General features: G+C 43.3%; 1 protein-coding gene across 2 annotated transcripts in view; it reads left to right on the top strand.

Annotated features, from left to right (window-relative positions):
* Window positions 1–8,179: 8,179 nt before the first annotated feature.
* Window positions 8,180–22,168, top strand: part of POLA1 (DNA polymerase alpha 1, catalytic subunit) — a 717,861-nt gene continuing 703,872 nt past the window's right edge. For both annotated transcript variants that reach the window (XM_073616430.1, XM_073616431.1), the window contains exons 1-2: window positions 8,180–8,401; window positions 21,900–22,024. In XM_073616430.1, coding sequence (XP_073472531.1) covers window positions 8,365–8,401; window positions 21,900–22,024 — 162 coding nt within the window. In that variant the 5' untranslated portion in view covers window positions 8,180–8,364. The remainder of the gene's footprint in view (window positions 8,402–21,899; window positions 22,025–22,168) is intronic.

Genomic DNA, 22,168 nt, shown 5'->3' with positions numbered 1-22,168 from the left:
GAGCCACCATTTTGTTTCTAGGCATTATTTCTGTTGTAAGTGAATGTAAGCTTTTGTAGGTGTTCTGTGTTTGTACTTTTTGTCAACTCTTCAGTAGAAGAGTGGCGATTTTTGTATTGGATTTCTGTTTTGGTGGGAAAATGCACCCTTTTGTTGTGGCCGGGCTTTTGTTGTAGACACCATGAGGCCATGGTCGGCGGCCATTTTGAGAGGTGCAGTTTAAGGATTTTGTGCTTTCTAGCCTGTAAATCATCCCAGAGGGGAAGCTGCTACAATTCCTTTGTATGGGTGTAGCCATCCAGTCTACTTTGCATTGAATTTAATAGCTTTAACTGAGTTTTTTGTACTTTTAGCGGTGCATGTTTTTAAAATATTTTTAGAGTTCTTCAGAGGGCAATTCATTGTTCTGAGGCTTGTATTGTATATCCTGCAAGAGTTTAGTAAGGGGCAATTTATTCTTAGATATCTCTATGCAGTTATGGTTAGGGAGCAGGATGTTTGGTGCACTCTGGGAGTGGCAGACAGAAGAGATGTACTGTGTGGACTATTAGAGGAGAGATATGCTGTGTGTACTGTGGGGGGTGAGTCTGGCTGATATCATCAGACTCAGAGATCAAATTTTTTTATTTAAACAAAAAAAAAAACAATGTCTTCTTTTAAGAAGGGTGTCATTTTTGGGAGCGTTCGTTTGATTTTCTAATCGTTAGCGGGGTCGGGTCGACGTTTATTTTTAACCACAGTGATGGGAAGATTTGGAGATAAATAGGGAACTTCTTGGTCAAGGGAATTGTCAGACAGTGTATGTGGTTTTCGTTCAGAAATTACATTAATTTTAAAAACAGAATGTTAAAAACAAGTTAAAATTTCAAACATTTTTTTCCATTCAGCAAAAGGTACAAAGATTTTTCGTCTGAATATTCCTGTCTGAAAATTGATCTGTGTGGCCAGCATGAGGCTCGGTGCACGCCTATGCAGTTTGTTTTTTATCTATTTCTGCAGTGCTTTTTGCTGTGCGTTTTCGATTTTCTTGCATGTGATTTTGCTGCAATTTGCGTTTTTGTTTTTTTCTGGCCAGGTTGTTGTAGGTCAGATTGGAGGACACGGGTTGCTGCAGGGGTGCATTGTATGTTTTCTGCAGCTTCTCCATTGAAGTGTATTGAACAGAAGAGGCGCTGTTTTGCATTAAGGAGGGAGTCCCCGACCCTTTCCAAATATGCTGGGGGGGGGCATGGATGTGAACGTGTCTCATGGGAGGCCATGTGAATGAACTGTAGTGTGTTTCTGCAAAAGGCACCAGAAAAGCACATAGATGTGAACCAGGTCTAAGACGTTTATTAACATAATGGGGTTGAGAAGGTTAGGGTTGGCCCTTTGGGGTGCAGGGGGGAGCAGATAGTCACTACTGTAAGGGGTTCATTTTTTTACTGTAGAACGATGAAAGTTATATTTACGTTTGCGATTGTTTGCTCTTTTTGTACTATAGAGGGCTCATTTTGTTTTTGTTTTTTTAACCTCCATTGTGTTACCGGCTGATTGATTGATTGTGAAGGTAGTAGTCGAATGATTTTGTGGTCGATTGGTTGTAGATTAGTCGATTAGTTGTTTCAGCCCTAGTATGGATCTGTCTCTTTGTAAACTACTAACTGTGGATGGTGAGCTTTGTAATTAGACCTGTATACACTGGCTATATTGTAAACTGATACCAATCATATTGAACTTAGGTGTGCATCAGTTAACTGTCTCCTGTACTACAAGCACCCATAGGGTCCTGATTATCCAAGTTTATGTTAATCATTATGGAGATAACAGAAGTAATAGCCCTTCGTTAAGCATTTCCTTTAGAATACCTCTGAAAAGTCCACGGGGGAGATTGAACTATTATAGTTTGGAAAATCTCCACGCTATTTTTTTTGAAGGACTATAGTCAGAACAGGGAACATTAGGAGTAGTACGCTAGCAGCCCGCTCAGGCCGTGTAAAATAACCGGAATGCGGGGGCCGGTTATCGTGATAAAGGCGCAAACCATAACCGCTCCGAAAGTAAAGCGCGGGGTTCTCTGTACGCAGAGTCCGGAAAAAAAATTGTTCTGACAAGTAGTGAAAAAAAAAAAATCGGCAAGGGTGACAGGGGCGGTACCTGTCAACCCAATTCTTGGTCAGAGAGTAGCTACCTCTGAAGTAAAGGCAACCTGTAAAAAGGTTGGGGAATCAGTTCAAGGTCCGGAGTCCGTAAAGGATGGGTAATCTAATCGCTTCAAAGAGGGGGTTTGAATGGGGTAAACCCTATCAAATGACCCCAAGGGAAGAGATTATAGATAGATATGGACCTTGGGTTGTGAAATATTTGCAAGATTGGGATCGTTGGACTGGGAAGAAGTATTTTAAAAGAGGTACTTTTAAGCCAACAGCTTGGGAAAATCTGTACCTTGCTCACCACAGAAAGATGACACGGCCATATGAAAAAGACACGTTATTTATATGGAGGCTGGAGTCAGCAAATAAAACAGAGGAAGTGAATGTTATTACTATGGGATTTAAGGAGAAATCATTCCAAACTCCTGAGAATGCGTCCATACAGGCTGAGAAGGGGCTAATGAAATGGGATGGATCTCTGAAAGAATTTTAACCTTACCAAACAGATGTTATGGGTTTAAGAAGAAGTACAGGGTATTATAGAAAACATGCTGATGTGTGATGTCTAGAGTTCATCTATAACCTAGCCATTTATGTGTGTGTGTGGAATATGCAATATATGTCGTGTTGTGTAACGTTTGTTCTCAGCTGCTGACAGCCCACCCAAATGACCACCCTTCTTTCTCACCAGGTCTGTGAAAAGGTGCAGCGAACTGTATTGACATGCAAATGACCTGAGCCAAGATAATTATCTGTACTAGTGAATTGAAAGATACATGTACTAAAATGGGTTTGTTTTTCAGGAAAACAGTACTGGAGAGGTTCTTTGTGGTGAGGTATTATCATCTGTTGACAAATGGTACTACTAAAAGGTTTTTTACGGATTGCTAATTTTTTCCAACCATGGTGAATAAATTTTTTTTGGGAATTATTGGTATACCATAAAACAAAAAATCCACGTGGTATTAATGTGTATTAAGTAATACATATTAATGATAAGTTGAGCTCAACAATTTTTTGGTATCTTAAAAAAAAAAAAGTGCACTGTTTATGTAATGTAATGTAATGTATATTTGTGTTTCATATGCTAATGTATTGTTACAGGTATTTATTACTAAATTTTATTGGTGTTTTATTTCTCAGATTCGATAATTGGGTTTCCTGGCTTTAAAGGGTCGGCTCGTGTACCCACTACTGTTCAGTGATCCCGGCGCCTCAGTGCTGCAAGGGATATTTCTTTGCCCTTTGGCCAGTTGTGTTTGGTAGCAGAAGTTCCTCGAGTTGGATACACATTATGCAATTTTTTTTTTCCAATTTCCTTCAGATTTACCTTCAGATGTGTAGTATGAGGGCCTGCCTGATGGCATACAAGTTGAGAGTGTATAGTTTTGGGAGAGCCTGGAGAAGAGTTGTGCAGGAAGATTGTGTATATTGCACTCTGTGTTCTGGATGGAGAGGTCATTGCTGGGAAGGAAGCACCTGGGTATTATTTGGGACATAGACGAGTTTGTTTCTGTGTCCTAAGGAATACCGATGTAACGTTAGTCAGGGAACTAGAGGGTTCTTTGAACCTAACCATAGGTAGTGGTGCAGTGCATTGTATACCCTGGGCATGGTCTCTGAAATCCAGGCACAGGGATGGAGTTGTGTGGGCACGCTGTATTCTCCTCAGTGGATACCCATAGGTGTCCTTCCTGTCCTAGACTCCTTGCGTACCTTAACTAGTGGTCTGTGTCCTGCATGACAGGAAGACCAGTGCCCATTAAGGTGTGCAACCTCTATGAAGAGACAAGCGTACCTGGTGGCAGGTGGTTTTCAATCCGGGTATTCTGACTATTTCCCATCCTTAGGAAAGAGAGGCTTAATTGAGACTGTCTTTGGAGCTGGAGGTGGGGCACTGGGTACCTTAAAACACTATGGAGCTGGAGATATTCAGGATATTCAGGATCACATTGGGGGGGTCTTGTGCTACATATCAGGGAAGGGGTTAGGAAAGCCAACTTGCTCTGTCCAGCATCACGTTGCAAGGACAGACAGGGGGGGGGGGGGTAGTATCCAGGTTGCCTATGAGTCGTGATAGATTGGTGGATGACTCAGTTCCAGGATCGTCAAAAATCTTACTTGCACTGTTCTCATCCCTAATGGCAGGGATGGAACATTGTGCAGATATCACGGTCAATCTGGGTACTATCCTATCAGACTCTACTGGATTACACCCTGGAGTCCATCTTGTTCTGATGGTTTGAGTATGGACAGCCTCAGATGACTGGTACTGATGAGTGCTAGAGGAAGGTAAGGGTTGTGCTATGGGAAAAGGCAATAAAGCTGGCACAGGGGGGGGGTAATGTCTAATGGATGCCGGGGTAGTGTCCCAACTGGTCCTAAACAAAGTTAAAACTACTTGAGACTGGAGACCAGGGTACTGGTGCTAGTATCTCATGTCTAATGATGCACTGTTTTCAGCATCAGGTTAAATGGTACTCAGCAGGATACACTACCTCGGGGAGTCTATAGTACACCTCCTCTGGCCCGTGGCATGGTTATAGCAGGAACACCGGGTTGTACCCCGATCACCCCTGAAGAAAGGTTTTATAGCAAACCTGACATCCCCTTACACCTACAGAAACTTCCTCTGGGATTTGGGGCTGAGTTAAAAGCTTGGCTGATGGATTTCGGACAACAGGATGAAATATTAAATGTACTAGGAGATGCTGAAAAACAAGCCACCATACGACTCACCCATGATCAAAATAGACTGATCCAAGTATCCCACGCTTTAGACGCAGATGCTAAGATTTCCTGGTGGGAAAGTTTATTTGGGTATAGTCCGAACGCTACAGCTTTCCTAAACATTTTGCTCCACCCTGTTGTTGTCCTAACCTGTGCAGCCTTATTGCTTTTCCTGATGCAGGTAATAATGTGCGTTACTATCAGGAGAATGAATGCCAAAGCTATGAGAATGTGTACCTCAACAAGGTATCATCTCTCAAGGAACAGAAAGGCCACTAACTCAGAAACAAATCTCTGAGGAAGCCATATCCAATCCAGACCAGTACAAAGAAGTTGTGCATTTAAGAGAGGACCCTAGAACTATATTTTCTTGTTCCAGGGATAAGCCTCTTCAATTTTTAGTAATAAAGTGCAGTCAGGTTTACCTAAATTCCAAAAGTTTCAATCATTTTTTTTTTATTATTTTTATTTTTTATTTTTTTCCCCTCCCTTTTGATGTTAATATCTGTGTACCTGACCTGCAAAAATACTGTTAATGGGAGAGGAGTTTTTTTTTTAAAAAACATTTTTTTTTGTTTTTTTTTGTTTTATTTTTTTATTATTTTTTTTTAACCAATGTATTCATTTTTTTATATACAGATTCAAGGCTCTTTAACAGTCTTGGTTGGAGCAGCGTTCAATCTGTAGTTTTTTCTGTTTTTTGTTCTTTTTTTCATTACTATTCCCACTATTTTTCCTGTTCATTTTCATTACTCACCTCTCTTCTATTCCTTTTTCTTATTTAATATTATGCTCTCTAAGTTTTTCCTTTGGTTTCTATCATTTATCTTCTCAAGATAATGTAACTAAGACATCAGTCATATCATTTTTCTTTAAAAAAAGACTTTGCCTGCCCACAAGTACCATATTTTAACTAAAGTATCCCTGGACATCCAGTTTTATGTCTTAATGTAATTTCACCTCCCCTAGTCTACCTACTACTTTAACCTGAGCCCCATGAGCAGGTGTGGTGAACCCAGGGACCTGGCAATAACAGACAGTATTGTCTATCCCTACCATCAAGGGCCATGGATGATACTGGCTGTTGCTCAGACTCTGTACCCTGTGGGAACCCACTCTACTCGTCCACATTACACCCTTTATGAGTATTTAGTCTTAATGGCCAACACTCTGTTCCTGTCCAGCATTTCTCTGTACACTAACGTTCTCCTCTCTCTTTCTGTATTCATGCACGACTGTCTGGAGACCCGCCCGACCCCACCTGAAGAAGCAGCGACCACCAAGTTATTCCTTGAGATAAATGTGTCACGAATAAGACTTTCCTGGACTTTCCTTCACCATGCTGAAAAGTGCTGTCTCGCGGTCCGATCCAATCGATGCAACCATTACATGGTCTTACATAGATACAGGACTAGATATGCCAGGATCCCGCCATCAATGTTGGAGTTCCGCTCCTCCAAGGCAGAGGAGTGATGAAACATTGCAATACAGACACTCATGGTTTGGATGTGAAGTCTCCAAAGGACCAGGATTTCTTTGCTATCTTAAGCCTACTTTGAGGAGTTCCTGCGTGTTCAAGAAAGGAAGAGGAGGCCGCAGTGGTGGTGGGGAAGGGTCGGGGCTTCTGGGCTGTTGTGGGTGGGTGCAAGATCATTGAAGGAGGACATAAGTTCAAGAATGAACTTCAGGGGGGACTGTGGTGGAGATTTTGCAATCCATATTTATATCTTCAGGGGAACTCTCTAATAAAAGTACTATATTTTGTGATATCAGGTTGAGCCCAGCTTAGATTTTTCCTGGTTCTCAAAAGCTGTTGAATGTTTTAGGCAGGTGATAATTCACCACCTGGATGGGGGGTCTTGTGACATGCTAATTTCCGAATTGGTTATATTGAGTTCAAACAGAGCTAACTGGTTTAAGGCAGACTCAGAGGCACCAGAGAGTCTAATGTTTAAAGCAGAAGTTAAGCCAACTTAACCAATAAACTTTAGGCTTCAGGGGTAGCCAATCAGGATTCAATGCCACTTCTGAACCAATGAGGTGACCCTGAGTTCTGATTGAGTGGGAGTGGGTTCTAACAATATACAACCAAAAAACCTGGAGAGGCTAGCTCTCTCCGGCGGACGGTCTAGATGCAGGATGGTTACGTAAGACTTCTCCATACAATGTATCTCTATGTCTCTTTTCTCTCCTGTAACCTTTTCTATCGTAGGATTTGGCCGTAATACCTTATTAATCTCTTGATAGCATGGGTATGACCATTATAGCAATATTTATTATCATTGGTAACATTGTTGTTTTTAAGGTTGTATCATTTATGTTATAGTTGCTAATCTCATAATAACACAAGTTTCTTTTCTGTACAATAGTAAGTTTAAATAAATTAGATCGTTACCCTTTTCGAACAGGTATCATTCGTCCTTAATTTCATGGGTTGATTCATATATAGATAAAAGGTTTTAATCACTTATGTATCATTAAGTATATAAGTGAGGTATGTGTAAAGGTAGCCATGTCAATTTTTAGCTCAAACAAGCAAGGCCCTCTGATTCCTCCTGTATTGAATTGTGTGGTAACTGTACTGTCTGTCCTCATGTTGTAAAGAGCTGTTGACAGAATAAATCCTAAATAATACTAATAATTGCTGACCAGTGTGTCCTGGTGGGGGGGGGGGGGGGGGGCAGTCCTCCTGTCAGAACACAATAGCATAGTGGGGGAGATCGCTGTACTAACAGATAGCTCCCTACTGTCCCTGATTTCGAGGGACTGTCCCTGATTTCGAGCAATGTCCCTCTTTCCTCCTCATTTGTCCCTCATTTTGGTCTGATCTATATATTTGTATACAAAATGCACTATTTACCATTCAAAATAGTGTATTGCAGTGCTAAACCTTTCATCCTAATTCCAAATGGCTGCATTTGTAAATATCAAAAGCCAGTATAAGGGAATGGTAGTGGTAAAAAAAAAAAAAAAAAAAAAAAAAAAAAAAAAAAGCACTTGTGGGTTATCTATTTTTTTAAAATATAATTCTCCTTTAAGGGGGCGTGGCAGGGGGTGTGTCCTATGCCTACTTGGGAGGTATGCTAACATTGCTTGTGTACAGCAATCTGACAGTTTTTTTTTTTTTTTTTAACGAAAAATAAGAACTTATAGTGTGTAACAGGCTTTAGAATCAGAAGTAATTTATAATATCTATACATAACAAATGGTTTGTGTTGCATTTAGATTAGTGTCATTACTAGTGGATATCTCCTTTAACTTGAAGCTGTCTTTAAGCCGCGCATGCGCTTTACCACACACAGCGCGTGCCCAGAGAACTCTGGAACGCGCACGTGTGCTGAGAGCGATAGAACGCTTCGCTTGTGATTGGAGAATGGCTTTTTCCTGCATTCCCTGATTGGTCTGCAGGGTCGCGCCAGTTTGAGTGCAGCTGTGTGTGTCCGGGTTGTGGCAGTTTTGGCGCCAGGATTCCGTCAGCTCTCGGTAGTCCAGTCCTGAGAACATGGCTCCTGTGTCCAACGGAGACAGCCCGCAGCACGGTAACCGGGAGGGAGGCGGGGTGATATAGGAAGGAGCATGCATTTCACTTCAATAAATGACATGTCTGTGTTTCCTCTAGTCCATGGCGAGCTTTTCTATGTAACATATACACTGAAGTGCCTTTGGGGCTGTTACTTTATTAGGGCTCCGCCGTGATGGATGTCAATGGAAGGGATTTGTATGTTTTGGGTAGGACATCTGTACTGTACATCACCCACACCGGGCACAGGAAGTGACATACAGCCAATCACAGTTCACTTCCCAGTGCTGATAGAAGTAATTGTGCCCATGTGTTGCCTTAGCACACTGTGTGTGAGTATTGACCTTCAGCATCAATGGAGATCTGCAGACTGAGGGAAAGTAATCTGACACATTGCTGTGTGTGAGGTATAGGACCCAGTCACACATCCTGGTGTGTTGCATTAAACACTTAAGCCCCGGACCATTTGGCTGGCCAAAGACCAGAGCACTTTTTGCGATTCGGCACTGCGTTGCTTTAACTGACAGTTGCGTGGCCATGTGACGTGGCTCCCAAACAAAACTGACATCCTCCCCCCCCCCCCCCACAAATAGAGCTTTCTTTTGGTGGTATTTGATTTGGTTTTTATTTTTTGCGTTATAAACAAAAAAATAGCGACAGTTTAGAAAAAAACGAATTATTTTTTACTTTTTGCTATAATTTCCCCAAAAAATATATAAAAACCCAATTTTTTTCCTCAGTTTAGGCCGATACATATTCTTCATATTTTTGTTAAAAAAAATTGCAATAAGCGTTTATTGATTGGTTTGCACAAAAGTTATAGCGTCTACAAAATAGGGGATAGTTTTACGGCATTTTTATTAATAATTTTTTTCTTTTTTTTTATTAGTAATGGCGGCTATCAGCGATTTATTTATTTTTTTCTTGACTGCGACATTATGGCGGACAGATCGGACACTTTTGGCGCGTTTTTGGGACCATTCACATTTATACAGCGATCAGTGTAATTAAAAATGCATTGATTACTGTGTGAATGATAGTGGCGCTGTAGGGGTTAAGTGTGTACTAAGGAGTGATTCTAACTGTGGGGGGGAGAAACTGTGTGTGACACGACACTGATCACCGCTCCCGATTACAGGGAGCTGTGATCAGTGACACTGTCACTAGGCAGAACGGGGAAATGCTTGTTAACATCAGCATTTCCCCGTTCTTCCTCTCTGTGAGATGATCGTGGCTATCAAGTCCGCGGCACCCACGATCGCGCTCACGAAGCTCCCCGCAGTTCGCCCGCAAGCCGCCTCTTAAAGGGCAACGTACAGGTACGTGATTCTGCCTGTACGTGCCCTTCTGCCGACGAGGCGGTCGGGAAGCGGTTAACATGCGCATGCGTGTGTAAAATTACAACTTTCCATGCCAAACAGGTTTGTTTTTTTGCAGTACAAATTGCTTTAAAGCGGTATTAAAGTGTTACTAAACCCAGGACCCTGCATTCACTATATCTGGTCTCCCACAGAAAATAGAAATGCAATTATTTTAGAAAATATAAACTGCTAAGATACTTTTTTCTCACAAACCATATATAGTAGTCTTATGACTTTGATCAGTGGTTAACCATTTAAAGTGGAGTTCCGCTTAAAAAAAATAAAAATCTAAAAGTCAGCACCTACAAATACTTCAGCTGCTGACTTTTAATAATGGGACACTTACCTGTCCAGCGATGCGGGGGAACGAAGCTCCGCTCGTCTCCCCCTCCTCTCTGCGGCGCCGGCATTGTCGCTGTGGGCGCCAGGCTGCCGCTTCACAGCCGGGCACGCACTGCTTGTGCGCGAGCCGTGACTGGCCGGGAAATCATCTGGGACCTGTGACGTGTCCCAGATGATTGCCGAGAGGGAAGGGGGAAAGGTGATCTCCCTTCTGATACTGCGGTGCGCAGGGAGGAAATGGAAGCTGGAACCCTCTAAAAGGAGGGTATCTGCTCCCCCCCCCCCCCCCCCCCCCCCAAAAAAAAAAAAAAAATGACATGCCAAATGTGCCATGTCAGAGGGTCACCTTCCCTTAAAGTGGAAGTTCCATTTTTGGTTGGAACTCCACTTTAACCACTAGAAAATTACTTGGAACCCTCAAACATAGATAGAGATCTATATCTATCTATCTCTTTTTCTAACACCCTAGAGCAGTGATGGCGAACCTTGGCACCCCAGATGTTTTGGAACTACATTTCCTATGATGCTCATGCACTCTGCAGTGTTCTTGAGCATCATGGAAAATGTAGTTCCAAAACATCTGGGGTGCCAAGGTTCGCCATCACTGCCCTAGAGAATTAAATGGCGATTTTTGCAATACTTTCTGTCACACGGTATTTGCGCAGCGGTCTTACAAGTGCACTTTTTTGGGAAAAAATACACATACGGTAAAGTTAGCCCAATTTTTTTTTTTTTTTTTTTTTTTTTTTTTTTTATTGTGAAAGATAATGTTACGCGAGTAAATTGATAACCTGCATGTCACGCTTCAAAATTGCGCTCGCTTGTGAAATGGCGACAAAATTTTACCCTTAAGGATTACCCTTAAAGATCTCCATAGGCAAAGTTTAACATTTTTGCAGGTTGCATGTTTTGAGTTACAGAGAAGGTCTAGGGCTAGAATTACTGCTCTCGCTTTACCGATTGCGGCGATACCTAATGTGTGGTTTGAACACAGTTTTCATATGTGGGCGCTGCTCCCATTTGCGTTAGCTTCTGCATGCAGGGTTTTTTTATTTTTTTTTTATTTTTTTTTTTTTTTACACTGTTCTTAAAAAAAGTGACAGGATTTATTTTTTTCTAATTCCTGTTACAAAGAATGTAAACATCCCTTGTAATATAAAAAAAAAAAGCATGACAGAACCTCTTGAATATGAGATCTAGAGTCATAAAGACCTCAGATCTCATATTTACACAAAAATGCATTAAAAAAGTAGTTAAAAAAAGTCTCTTTAAAAGCTATGGGCGGAAGTGACGTTTTGACGTCGCTTTCGCCCTGCAATGGTATGGAGACGGGTGGGGGCCATCTCCCCCCTCACTCCTCTCCATACCTAACAGGAGAAAGGAACTGCTGGTAAGCGGGGGAGGGCACGGATAAAAGTGATCTTGTGGCGAATCTGCCACAGAGACCACTTTTATCTGAAAGCAGACCGCCTGCTGAAGAAGAGGATACCGGGTTATGGTAGCTAGTAGGGGTGTGGAATTTAATCACCGCATCGCGATTCGGGGGTCCCCGATGCGGCATCGATGCAAGCCCCCCGAAGAATCGATGTCGGGTGTGACGTCATCCCGACTTGCCCCGCCCCTCCCGGAAGTGTACTCCGAGCGTTTTTTCTCAAAATGGCTTTTGCTATTAAATGCAATAGTAATCCATTCAGTGGTGATCGCTGTATGTGTTCTTTTTTTAAATATATGTAGCTTCAAACCTCGTTTTTAGTTGTGTGTGTGTGTATATAACTGTATATCCCGGCGCTCATGTGACTGCTCGGTCCGGCCCGCCCCTCTCCTCTCTGTCTCTCCTGACGTCAGCCTCGCCCGCCTCTCTTCTGATCTGATAGCTACAGTTGGTGGGCAGGGCTGAGAACTCCCACTGACGTCAGGAGAGTCAGAGAGACCTGAGACTGAGAGGAGAGCGATGCGGGCTGGACTGAGCAGTCACATGACCGGCTTATACAGTTTTACACACAGACTAAAAAAAACAAGGTATGAAGATGCATATATTTAAAAAAAAAACACACACACAACGATCACCAGTTAATGGATTACAATTGTATTTATAAACAAAAGCAATTATGACAAAAACAGTTATATATATTTACACAGACTGAAAAATAAGATATGAAGCTGCATACATTTTAAAATGCAGATACAGTGGTGGGCACTTAATGGATTTTAACTGCATTTTTCTTACCACACAGGTATTTTAACAGCTGTATGTAGAGTACAAGTGTGTTTGTATTCTACTTACACTGTCTCATACATGTGCTCTGTGACATTATTTCTCTGCCCCCCCCAGTTTGCACATTCCACTGTGTTAACTCCTAGTGTGCTGGAAGGTGCAAACAGGGGAGTCCAGAGAAATGTCACAGACACAGTACAGGAACTTCACAGGGCTGTTTGTCAGTTGTGGATTGTAATCCCTCCTGACCTTCCAGCAGCCGTGTGTGTGAATTCCTGTACCTTGTAGTGCACCGGATTAGTGCACTACGTAAAGTGGAGTTCCACACGTTTTTTAGTTTATTAAAAGTCAGCAGCCACAAAAAGTGTAGCTGCTGACTTTTAATAATCAGACATTCACCTGTCCCACGGTCCATTGATGCGGCCACATGGAGCCTCGCTCCTCTCCCTCTCCTCGGCGCCGTCATCTACTGTGGGCAGTGACACCCGCCCGTGACAGCTTATGGCTTCACAGCTGGGCGCAGACTGCACGAGCTGCACTGCGATCTGCCATTGGCCAGCCAATCTTCTGGGACCCAGAAGATCGCTGGCAGGGAGGGGCCGCCTAGTAAATTTTTTGTTTATTAAAGTCAGCAGCTACAAAAAAAGTGTATCTTCTGACTTTTAATAAAAAGACACTCACCTGTCCCACAATCCAGCGACGTGGCCACCCAAACCCTCCATTCTCTCCCCTGCCTGTCGTTGCGCTGGCAATACTACTGTGGGCATCCGGCTGTGACAGCTTGCAGCTTCACAGCCGGGTGCACATGTCTCACTGCTCTGTCCTGCTCAGCCGGGCAATCTTCTGGGAACTGTGATGTGTCCCAGGAGATTGCAGGGAAGAAGGGCCGCCTAGGCAGCCCAAGCGGAAGCTCGTCGGTAATCGTGATGCATCGTGGAATCGAATCGAATCGTTGACCAGATAATCGTAATCGAATCGTGAGACCAGTGAAGATGCGCACCCCTAGTAGCTAGCTGTATAAAGTGTGGTGCTAGAAAGTTATAGGATATGGGACTATCAAAGAAAGGTATCACTCCTCAATAATGATATATATGGACAAAAGTGTGTTTCCAAGCATGCCTGTATACAGAAAATAAATATAATATAATAAAATAATATTGGAAAGTACCCAACATCAGTGTCATATGATGTGAGTGCACACACTAAAAGGCTATAGGGTGTCCCAGTGCGTTTGTCAAAAAAACACTATGGGTTCAAAGGTCAAAAAACTCTAAAGGAAAATGAAAAGTAGTGATAAAAAATGAAAAAAACATCAATATAATGTGAAGTAAATAATACACACTATGAAATGTCAAAAATGTGGCAGAAAACATTGTAAATGCAATAGTTTGAACAATTGAGCAATATAGCATGTAAAGAGATCCAAAGAGGGATCTTATGGGATATGAGTCCAAAAAATTGCAGTTAATTTCAGCAAATGTTAAACAGTCTCTAGGGAGGATATGTTCGGTGGTAAAGATGCACCCAAGAGTGCCGTCACCATCGAAGGGAGACAGGAGATGTCCTTACCGGAAGCAGTGGACCCAACACACCATATGGTGGCGAATCAGTCAGGCATATTCAGAACGTCCAAAACCGAACTCTCAAAGAAGTTGCACGGCAACCGCTTCGGTGGGTGACCATCAAGAACTCCAGGTGTAAGGATGGGTTGGAGATAGCAGCATCCACCACGATAAACGTCGACTAGCTTCCAGATTCAGACAAAGGATATTACACACATGGAAGGGAAAACAAGAGTCTCCACAGTGTGAATCCGTACAGGATTTTATTTATCGTACATCACGGGACACAGCACCATAGTAATGACTATCTGGGTTATATGCTACCTTTAGGTGATTGAACACTGGCAACCAATAGTAAGAAGGTTCCTCCCATATAACCCCTCCCATACAGGAAGTACCTTTAGTTTTTTGCCAGTGTCTTGAAGGTGATGGTCACGGCTGTGGAAGCTCTTCAAATTTTCTTCAGTAATGTCCCAGTGAGGATGTTATATCGGATCCATTCGGATGGCATTAAAAGCTAAAGTGGATGGTACCTGAGCCTTGGTTCAAGAACAAGGTTTTGCTTGTAATGTCCTTTTTAGGCGCTGGACACTTGTTACATGGTATTCCTGGTCTTTATTTTGCCCAAGGAACCAAAAGGGTGCTTTACAGGTCCAGGGGTGTGGACCCGGTCCCTGAAGGTCCTCAGAGGCGCTACCCACCGTGATGGGGGAAGATTGGGCCTGTATCGGGTCCTGCAGCGAGGACTGGTGAGTACTCACTCTGGGAGGCCTATCGATTATTTGTTGTTTCCAGTATAAAGTGCCTTATGTAAGCCCTGTGTCTCATTGCAGGTGGTTCTGTTACAGAGCAAGCTGACAGATGCAGCTTATGTTTGTATCTCCTGCACATGGTGGCGGGTGCTGCGCACGCGTGGCATACCTGTGTGTATCTGCGTCATACAGGGTGCGCATGCGTGGGTGGCGCATGGAATAAAGGGAGGTACGCTCTGACATGTCATTGCTGCTAGTCGGTTAATCTCAGCAGGGCCTCGTATGCGGTGGGACACAGAGGTCTGGGATTTTGAAATTGGACATTTTCAACAAGTTGGAGGCTGGTAAAGCTGTGGTGGTGGCTGTGTGCTGGGCCCAGCTAGATCACTCAGAGGGAGTGCCTTTTTTTCCTCAAACTTGTAAGCGATGTCTTCCAGGAAACGAGGTGTGGGGAGCAGGGCAAGTCCTGGGGTTAAAAGTGCTCCTTCAAAAACAGGAGATCAAACTCAGGTTGCTGCAGCATCAGTCTCCCCTGAAAGACCTGCGGCATTTGGCCTGGCTGAGCCATTGCAGTTGTCAGGCATAGTGGCCACTACCAATATCCCTGCTTCAGCCTATGTTACTAAGGATGATTTAGCATCAGCCCTTGCTGGCCTTGAAGGCAAAATAGCAGGTATGATTGCTACAGTAACACAGGGAGGGAAGAAACGTCATAGATCTCCCTCCCCTGAGCCTGGTCCCAGTGATGAAACACTTGAGCACCAGGGCCCGGTTGGCATGGGTCTCTGTGATTTGGATCCAGAATGGGCAGAGGATTTGGAGGAGGAGGCCGTTAAAGACAAAGAGGAAGGGGAGGCTGATCAGTCCTCGGCTGAGGATTCAGGTTCTGAAGAACCAATTTCAGCTTCCCAATCCCAAAAGTTGCTTATCCAATCTTTGACCGAGATGGTGAGAGCTGGATTTAAATTACCTCCGGTACAGGGACCGGGACCCTCTTATTCTACATTAGGGTCCTTACGTCCTCAACCAGCTCCCCAGGCATTTCCTTTGCATCCTTTATTGGAACAGGTAATTTACGCTGACTGGGACCACCCGGACAGGACATACTTGCCTCCTAAAAGGTTGTCTTTTTTATATCCTATGGAGGAAAAGTTCAAGAAGAAGTGGGATACACCTTTGGTTGATGCTGCCATTTCTTCAGTGAATAAAAGTCTGACCTGCCCAGTGGATAATGCCCAGGGGTTTAAGGGTCCGGCAGATAAAAAGCTGAAATCCTTACTAAAGGCTACTTTTTCAGTAGCTGGGTCAGCAGTACAACCGGCAGTGGCAGCTATCGGTATTTGTCAGGCATTGAAAGACCGATTTAAGAAATTGGTCAGAAACCTGCCTGTTCCAGAGGAAGTTTCTAATGAACTATCAGAACTTCCTCGCGCGTTATGTTTTGCGGTAGATGCATTAAAAGACTCAATTCAGCAGATGTCTCGTTTTGCACTACTCTCAATCCATATGCGCAGGGTACTGTGGTTAAAGATTTGGTCGGCCGAGATGCCATGCAAAAGGCTACTGGTGGCTTTTCTTTTTCACGGTGAGCGTCTTTTTGGGGAAGATTTGGATAAATATATCCAAAAAATCTCAGGCGGGAAAAGCTCCTTGCTTCCAGTTAAGAGACGGGGTAAGCGGCCTTCCTTTAAAATTCCTAACTCTCCTGGGCCAAGTGCCTCTTCCCCTAAGAGGTATCGACGGCCCCAGCCACCTACCTTTTTAAGAAGCCTCAAGGTCAAAAGAGACCTTGGACCCAGAAACCAGCCAAAACCAATTCCAAGACTTCCTTGTGAAGGGGCGCTCCCACTCCTGCGAGGTAGGGGGCAGGCTGCGGTGGTTCGCAGGTGCTTGGGGAAAATTGGCTCAGGACAAGTGGGTCATTTCCACCATTTCTCAAGGTTACAAAATAGAGTTTCGGGATTTTCCCCCGACTCAGTATTTAGTAGCCAGGGTTCCTTCAGACCCTATTCCTGGCTTTAGAACATCTGGAACGGCAGAAAGTAATCATCAAAGTTCCACAAAAGGAAAGATTCAAGGGGTTCTACTCGAACCTATTTACAGTGCCAAAGCCAAACGGAGAGGTAAGGCCCATCATGGACCTCAAATCCCTCAATTCCTTTTTAAACGTCTGAACCTTCCGCATGGAGTTGGTTCGTTCAGTAATCACTTCCTTGATAAAAGGATACTTTTTAGCGTCCATAGACATCAAGGACGATACCTGCTTGTACCGATTTTTGGCCCACATCAAAGATTCCTGCGGTTTGCAGTAGAGGGGTATCATTTCCAGTTTGTGGCACTTTCATTCGGTCTAGCCGTGGCCCCTCGAGTCTTCACAAAGGTTCTGGCCCCAGTGTTGGCTTTCCTAAGGTCCCAGAAAATCGCGGTGGTAGGATACCTGGACGATCTTTTGCTGAGGGATCAAGCTTAGGAAACATTGCGACTATGGCCCCTTTCCTAAAGTTGCTAGGCTGGATTCTGAATTTGAACAAATCGGCCCTTCGTCCAGCTCAGGCCTTAACATATCTGGGTCTGATCTTGAACACAACTCAAGAAAAAGTATTTCTACCTCCTTTAAGAGTCAGTTCTATAATGGAGCTTGTTCGGAAGGTCAAGGGGACAAAAGGTCCTTCGATCCGTCTATGCATGAAGCTTTTGGGCAAGATGGTGTCATCTTTCAGCGCGGTTCCCTATGTGCAGTTTCACTCCAGGATGTTCCAAAGAGCTATCCTTGAAGCTTGGGACAGGTTGATTCAATCCTTGGATCATCCCATGTATCTATCCCTACAGGTAAAAAGGGAACTCTCTTGGTAGTCAAAGACCAGCAACTTGAACGGTGGGAAGTCTTTTCCGCCAGTAACCTGGAAAGTAGTAACTACGGACGCCAGTCATCTGGGCTGGGGAGCAGTCCTGGAGGAGGCTTCCATTCAGGGATTGTGGTCTCAGGTAGAGAAGACCTTACCCATCAATCTGCTAGGAATTCGGGCAGCTCGCTTAGCTCTCCTATTTTGGACATCCAGACTGCAGGGGTTCCCTGTCCGAATCCAATCTGACAACTCCACGGCGTACATCAACCACTAAGGGGGCACCCAGAGCCGGGTGGACCAAAGGGAAGTAGACCACGTATTAACTTGGGCAGAGAGACATGTACCGTTTCTGTCGGTGGTGTTCATTCCCAGGGTGGACAATTTGGCAAGCAGACTATCTAAGTCGCCAGCAGTTACTTCCAGCAGAGTGGTCTCTTCATCCCGAAGTTTTCCTTCAGATTTGCCAGCATTGGGGGGTGCCAGATGTGGATCTTCTAGTATCCAGATTCAATGCCAAGGTAGACAGGTTTATGTCCAGGACCAGGGATCCACTTGCTATCGGAACGGATGCACTGGTGGTTCCCTGGGACAGGTTTTCCCTGATTTATGCGTTCCCTCCGATCCAGTTGCTGCTACACTTGTTGCGCAGGATACAGAGGGAGCAGAATACAGTGATCCTGGTGGCCCCGAAGTGGCCCAGGAGGTCCTGGTATTCAGAGATGGTGAGGATGGCGGTGGAGGACCCGCTGTGTCTCCCAGACCGTCCAGATCTGTTATCTCAAGGCCCCATATACCATCCTTCTTTACAGTCTCTGAATTTGATGGCTTGGCTGTTGAGACCAGGGTACTAAGGAACCGTGGTATCAGGGGTTCAGTCTTATCCACTCTGATTTAATGCTAGAAAGCCAGATTCTAGAAGTATCTACTATAAGGTATGGAAATCATATATTTCCTGGTGGGAGAAAAAGGAATGGCATCCTCGCAGGTATGTGATTGGTAGGATCCTTGCCTTTCTTCAATCAGGAATTGATTTAGGCTTATCTTTAGGAACCAGTAAAGGACAAATTTCGGCCTTATTTTTTACCGAAGGTGGTTTCCAGGTTTCATTTAAATCAGGATATCATTTTACCCTCCTTTTTTCCAAATCCTAGTTCTAAAGAGGAAAAGTCGCTTCACTCACTGGATGTGGTGAGAGCGGTCAAGGTTTACTTAGACATGTCAGCTCCTTTTCAGAAAACTGACTCCTTTTTGTCCTGCCAGACGGTCCTAAGAGGGGACAGGCAGCAACTAGTTCAACTATTTCTAGGTGAATTCGCCAGCTCATTATTTAGGCTTATGAGTTAAAACGCAGGGTTCCGCCTCAATATTTCAAAGCTCACTCTACCAGAGCAGTTAGTACGTCATGGGCAGTACGCCAGCAGGTGTCTATGGCTCAGGTTTGCAAAGCGGCCGCTTGGTCTTCAATTCATATGTTCACCAGGTTTTACCAGCTGGATGTCAGATCTCAAAGGGAGACTGTTTTTGGCCACAGCGTGCTGCAGGCGGCTTTATAAGTCCTGGGCCAGAAGGGGATCTAGGAATACTGTGTTCCCTCCCCTTAAATGCATTGCTTTAGGACATCCCAGATAGTCATTACTATGGTGCTCTGTGTCCCGTGATGTACGATAAAGAAAAATAGATTTTTAAAACGGCTTACCTGTAAAATCCTTTTCTTGGAGTACATCACGGGACACAGAGGTCCCTCCCCTCTTTTCTGGGATCTTCATTGCTTGCTACAAAACTACAGGTACTTCCTGTATGGGAGGGGTTATATGGGAGGAACCTTCTTACTATTGGTTGCCAGTGTCCAATCACCTAAAGGTAGCATATAACCCAGATAGTCATTACTATGGTGCTCTGTGTCCCGTGATGTACTCCAAGAAAAGGATTTTACAGGTAAGCTGTTTTAAAAATCCATTTTAATGGTAGCAAGGTAAAAAGTAAATCGAATATCCAAAAAAAAAATCTATATTCAAATAAAAGCAATCATATAGGTAGATAAAGCAGAGCGCAGTGAAGAGTGGCCAGGGGCCGGTGTATTAATCCTACGCGTTTCGTCTAAACAGACTTCAACTGGGATAGACGAAACATGTAGGATTAATTAAAAGCATTGATGTAAGCATTGGCGTGATCCACCAGTCCCTCTGCTGTGGTAGCATAATGGACTTGTAGTCTTTTCAGCCACAGATTCCTGTGAAAGAATCTGTGAATGGATAATGTAGCTGTGTGAGGAAAAGAACGATTAAAAAATAGGATCTTCCAGGAAGAAGCATCCCTATGATCCAGCTAAGGGTGGGGGTGTCCATGTGAGTATTTGGGGAATGTGACTATGACTTTTGTTACACACTAAATTTGGGTGTAACATGAAACATGGTTAGAAAGAGAAACTAGGTCAAAGTAAATCTTACGCCAAAACTTTGCTTAGTTTTGGATATAATAGGGAAAGTTTAGAACCTCTCAGCGTTTTTATGCTATCTACGTTGTCGCTGAGGAATTTTAACCCTCCATTTGTCCTGGTTCTCATTGTCACGGGAAAAGGACGTGTAGAGAAAGCTACCAGTAGGGACATCTGTTGCTATAACAGCTAAGTTGATTTTGTGTAAATGATAGTGTTGCGCTGTGTGAGTGTGCAAATAGTGCCAGAAGACTGACTAATTATAAAATACCATGTAAAAATTAACATAGGCAAAACTTGCTAGAAACGATTGAATATACATAAGTGATTAAAAATGATGATTAACAAAATGTCACATAAATTAAACCAATATAAAACAAGTAAGACAAAATGATGAAAGTCCAGTGTGCACAGCTGAATATGCGGTGAAAAAAACTACAATCCAAATAAAAGTCTAAACGATTTTCCACATAAATAATGAATCCCTCCACCGTGACATGGCAAAACAACCGGTGCCTTGCCAATCTTCTAATAGTGGCACCTCTATGTGTACAAGACTATCACCTTACTGCTGTAAGGTTTACAGCATGAATTAGTCACAGGTAGTAATCGTCAAATGAATTAACCTTCTTTCGATTGTGATCTCGTTATGTGGGGTTTAACTACTTAACGACCGCGCTATAGCCGAATGACGGCTACAGCGTGGCTCAATAACTCTGGGAGGATGTACATTGATGTCCTCCCAGAATCATGCTCCCGCCCGCACCCAGGAACATCCGTGACTGGATCACGGTAAATGGCCGCTGACAGCGGCCGTTTACCACGTGATCGCTCCGTCAAATGACGGACTTCTTCAGGGGATGATGAAGTCACGCGATGTGACGATACGCGTCAGGATTGGAGCAATAGATATCACCAGGAACTGACAGAAGTATACAAGCTCGGCGCTCGTGGATTGCCGCTGTTTTAGGAGATATTCAAACCCTGCTATATGGGATCACGCTATGGCCTTTTTTTCTCTATTTTGAAACCCCACATACCAAGATCACGATCAAAAGAAGGTTAATTCGTTTGACCAAGCGGGAACACTTGAAGATTACTACCTGTGACTAATTCATGCTGTAAACCTTATGGCAGTAAGGTGAGAGGCTTGTACACATAGAGGTGCCACTATTAGAAGATTGGCTAGGCGCTGGTTGTTTTACTGTTTCACGGTGGAGGGATTCATTATTTATGTGGAAAATCGTTTAGACTGTTGTAATAAAATAACTTTTTGGATCACACATTAATCGTTGGACCATCATCTTTCTTTTATTTGGATTGCAGTTTTTTCACCGCATATTCAGTTGTGCACACTGGACTTTCATAATTTTGTCTTTCTTGTTTTATATTGGTTTAATTTATGTGACATTTTGTTAATCATTTTTAATCACTTATGTATATTCAATCATTTGTTTCTAGCAAGTTTTGCCTATGTTCATTTTCACATGGTATTTTATAATTGGTCAGTCTTCTGGCACTATTTGCACACTCACACAGCGCAACACAATCATTTACACATTCACTAATTTTTCTGTCTAGGATAAATTCACCAGGTGTTTGCTGCAGTGTATCCCAGTCCTTTCTTTTGGCAGTGCGGGAGTTACTTATGTATAGTGTCGATTTTCCTTTACATTGGAGCGATTTGCCCTACTCCTTGTGTCTCAGGGGAAGAAAGGGCAGTGAAAGAAAATCTCCCTAACAGCACACAGAGGGCAAAAGAAAAACTGAACCCCATCGTTCTTCTATTTTCGCTCCATATATTCATACAGAGATGCTGTGTGCTGTGCTGCAATTCTTCTGTATTCTATGACTGAGGGGTATAGATGTTTGTGTCATACTTCATAACTCCCTTTTTTTTTTTTTTTTTTTTTGTGACTTGTATCTGCTGCTTGTAAAGTTTGAGTCTCCTTTCCTTCTGATTTTCGATTGCATGGTATATTCTGTTTGTGTATTTTGGTTTCAGACATGGAGGGTTCTGGAAGTTTTGCAGCTTCGCGTTCACGACGTGAGAAAACTGAAAAGAAAGGCCGTAAGGAAGCCTTGGAGATGTTGAGAAAAGTAAAAGCTGGCGGAAAAGTGAAATATGAAGTAAGTAAACTCCAGTCTTTTCATTTTGTACATTGTAACATAAAAGATTTTTAAGTATTTTATTTTTTTACCCCTTGACTGCAAAAGTCATGGCTGTCATTCAGGTCATGGCAGTCAAAACAAGCTTACATCTGCTGTAACAAA

Source organism: Aquarana catesbeiana, linkage group LG02 (genome assembly GCF_042186555.1).
Source record: "Aquarana catesbeiana isolate 2022-GZ linkage group LG02, ASM4218655v1, whole genome shotgun sequence".
Lineage (NCBI taxonomy): Eukaryota > Metazoa > Chordata > Amphibia > Anura > Ranidae > Aquarana > Aquarana catesbeiana.
Note: the sequence above shows the minus strand (reverse complement) of the source record. Positions and strands in the feature narration are given on the sequence as shown.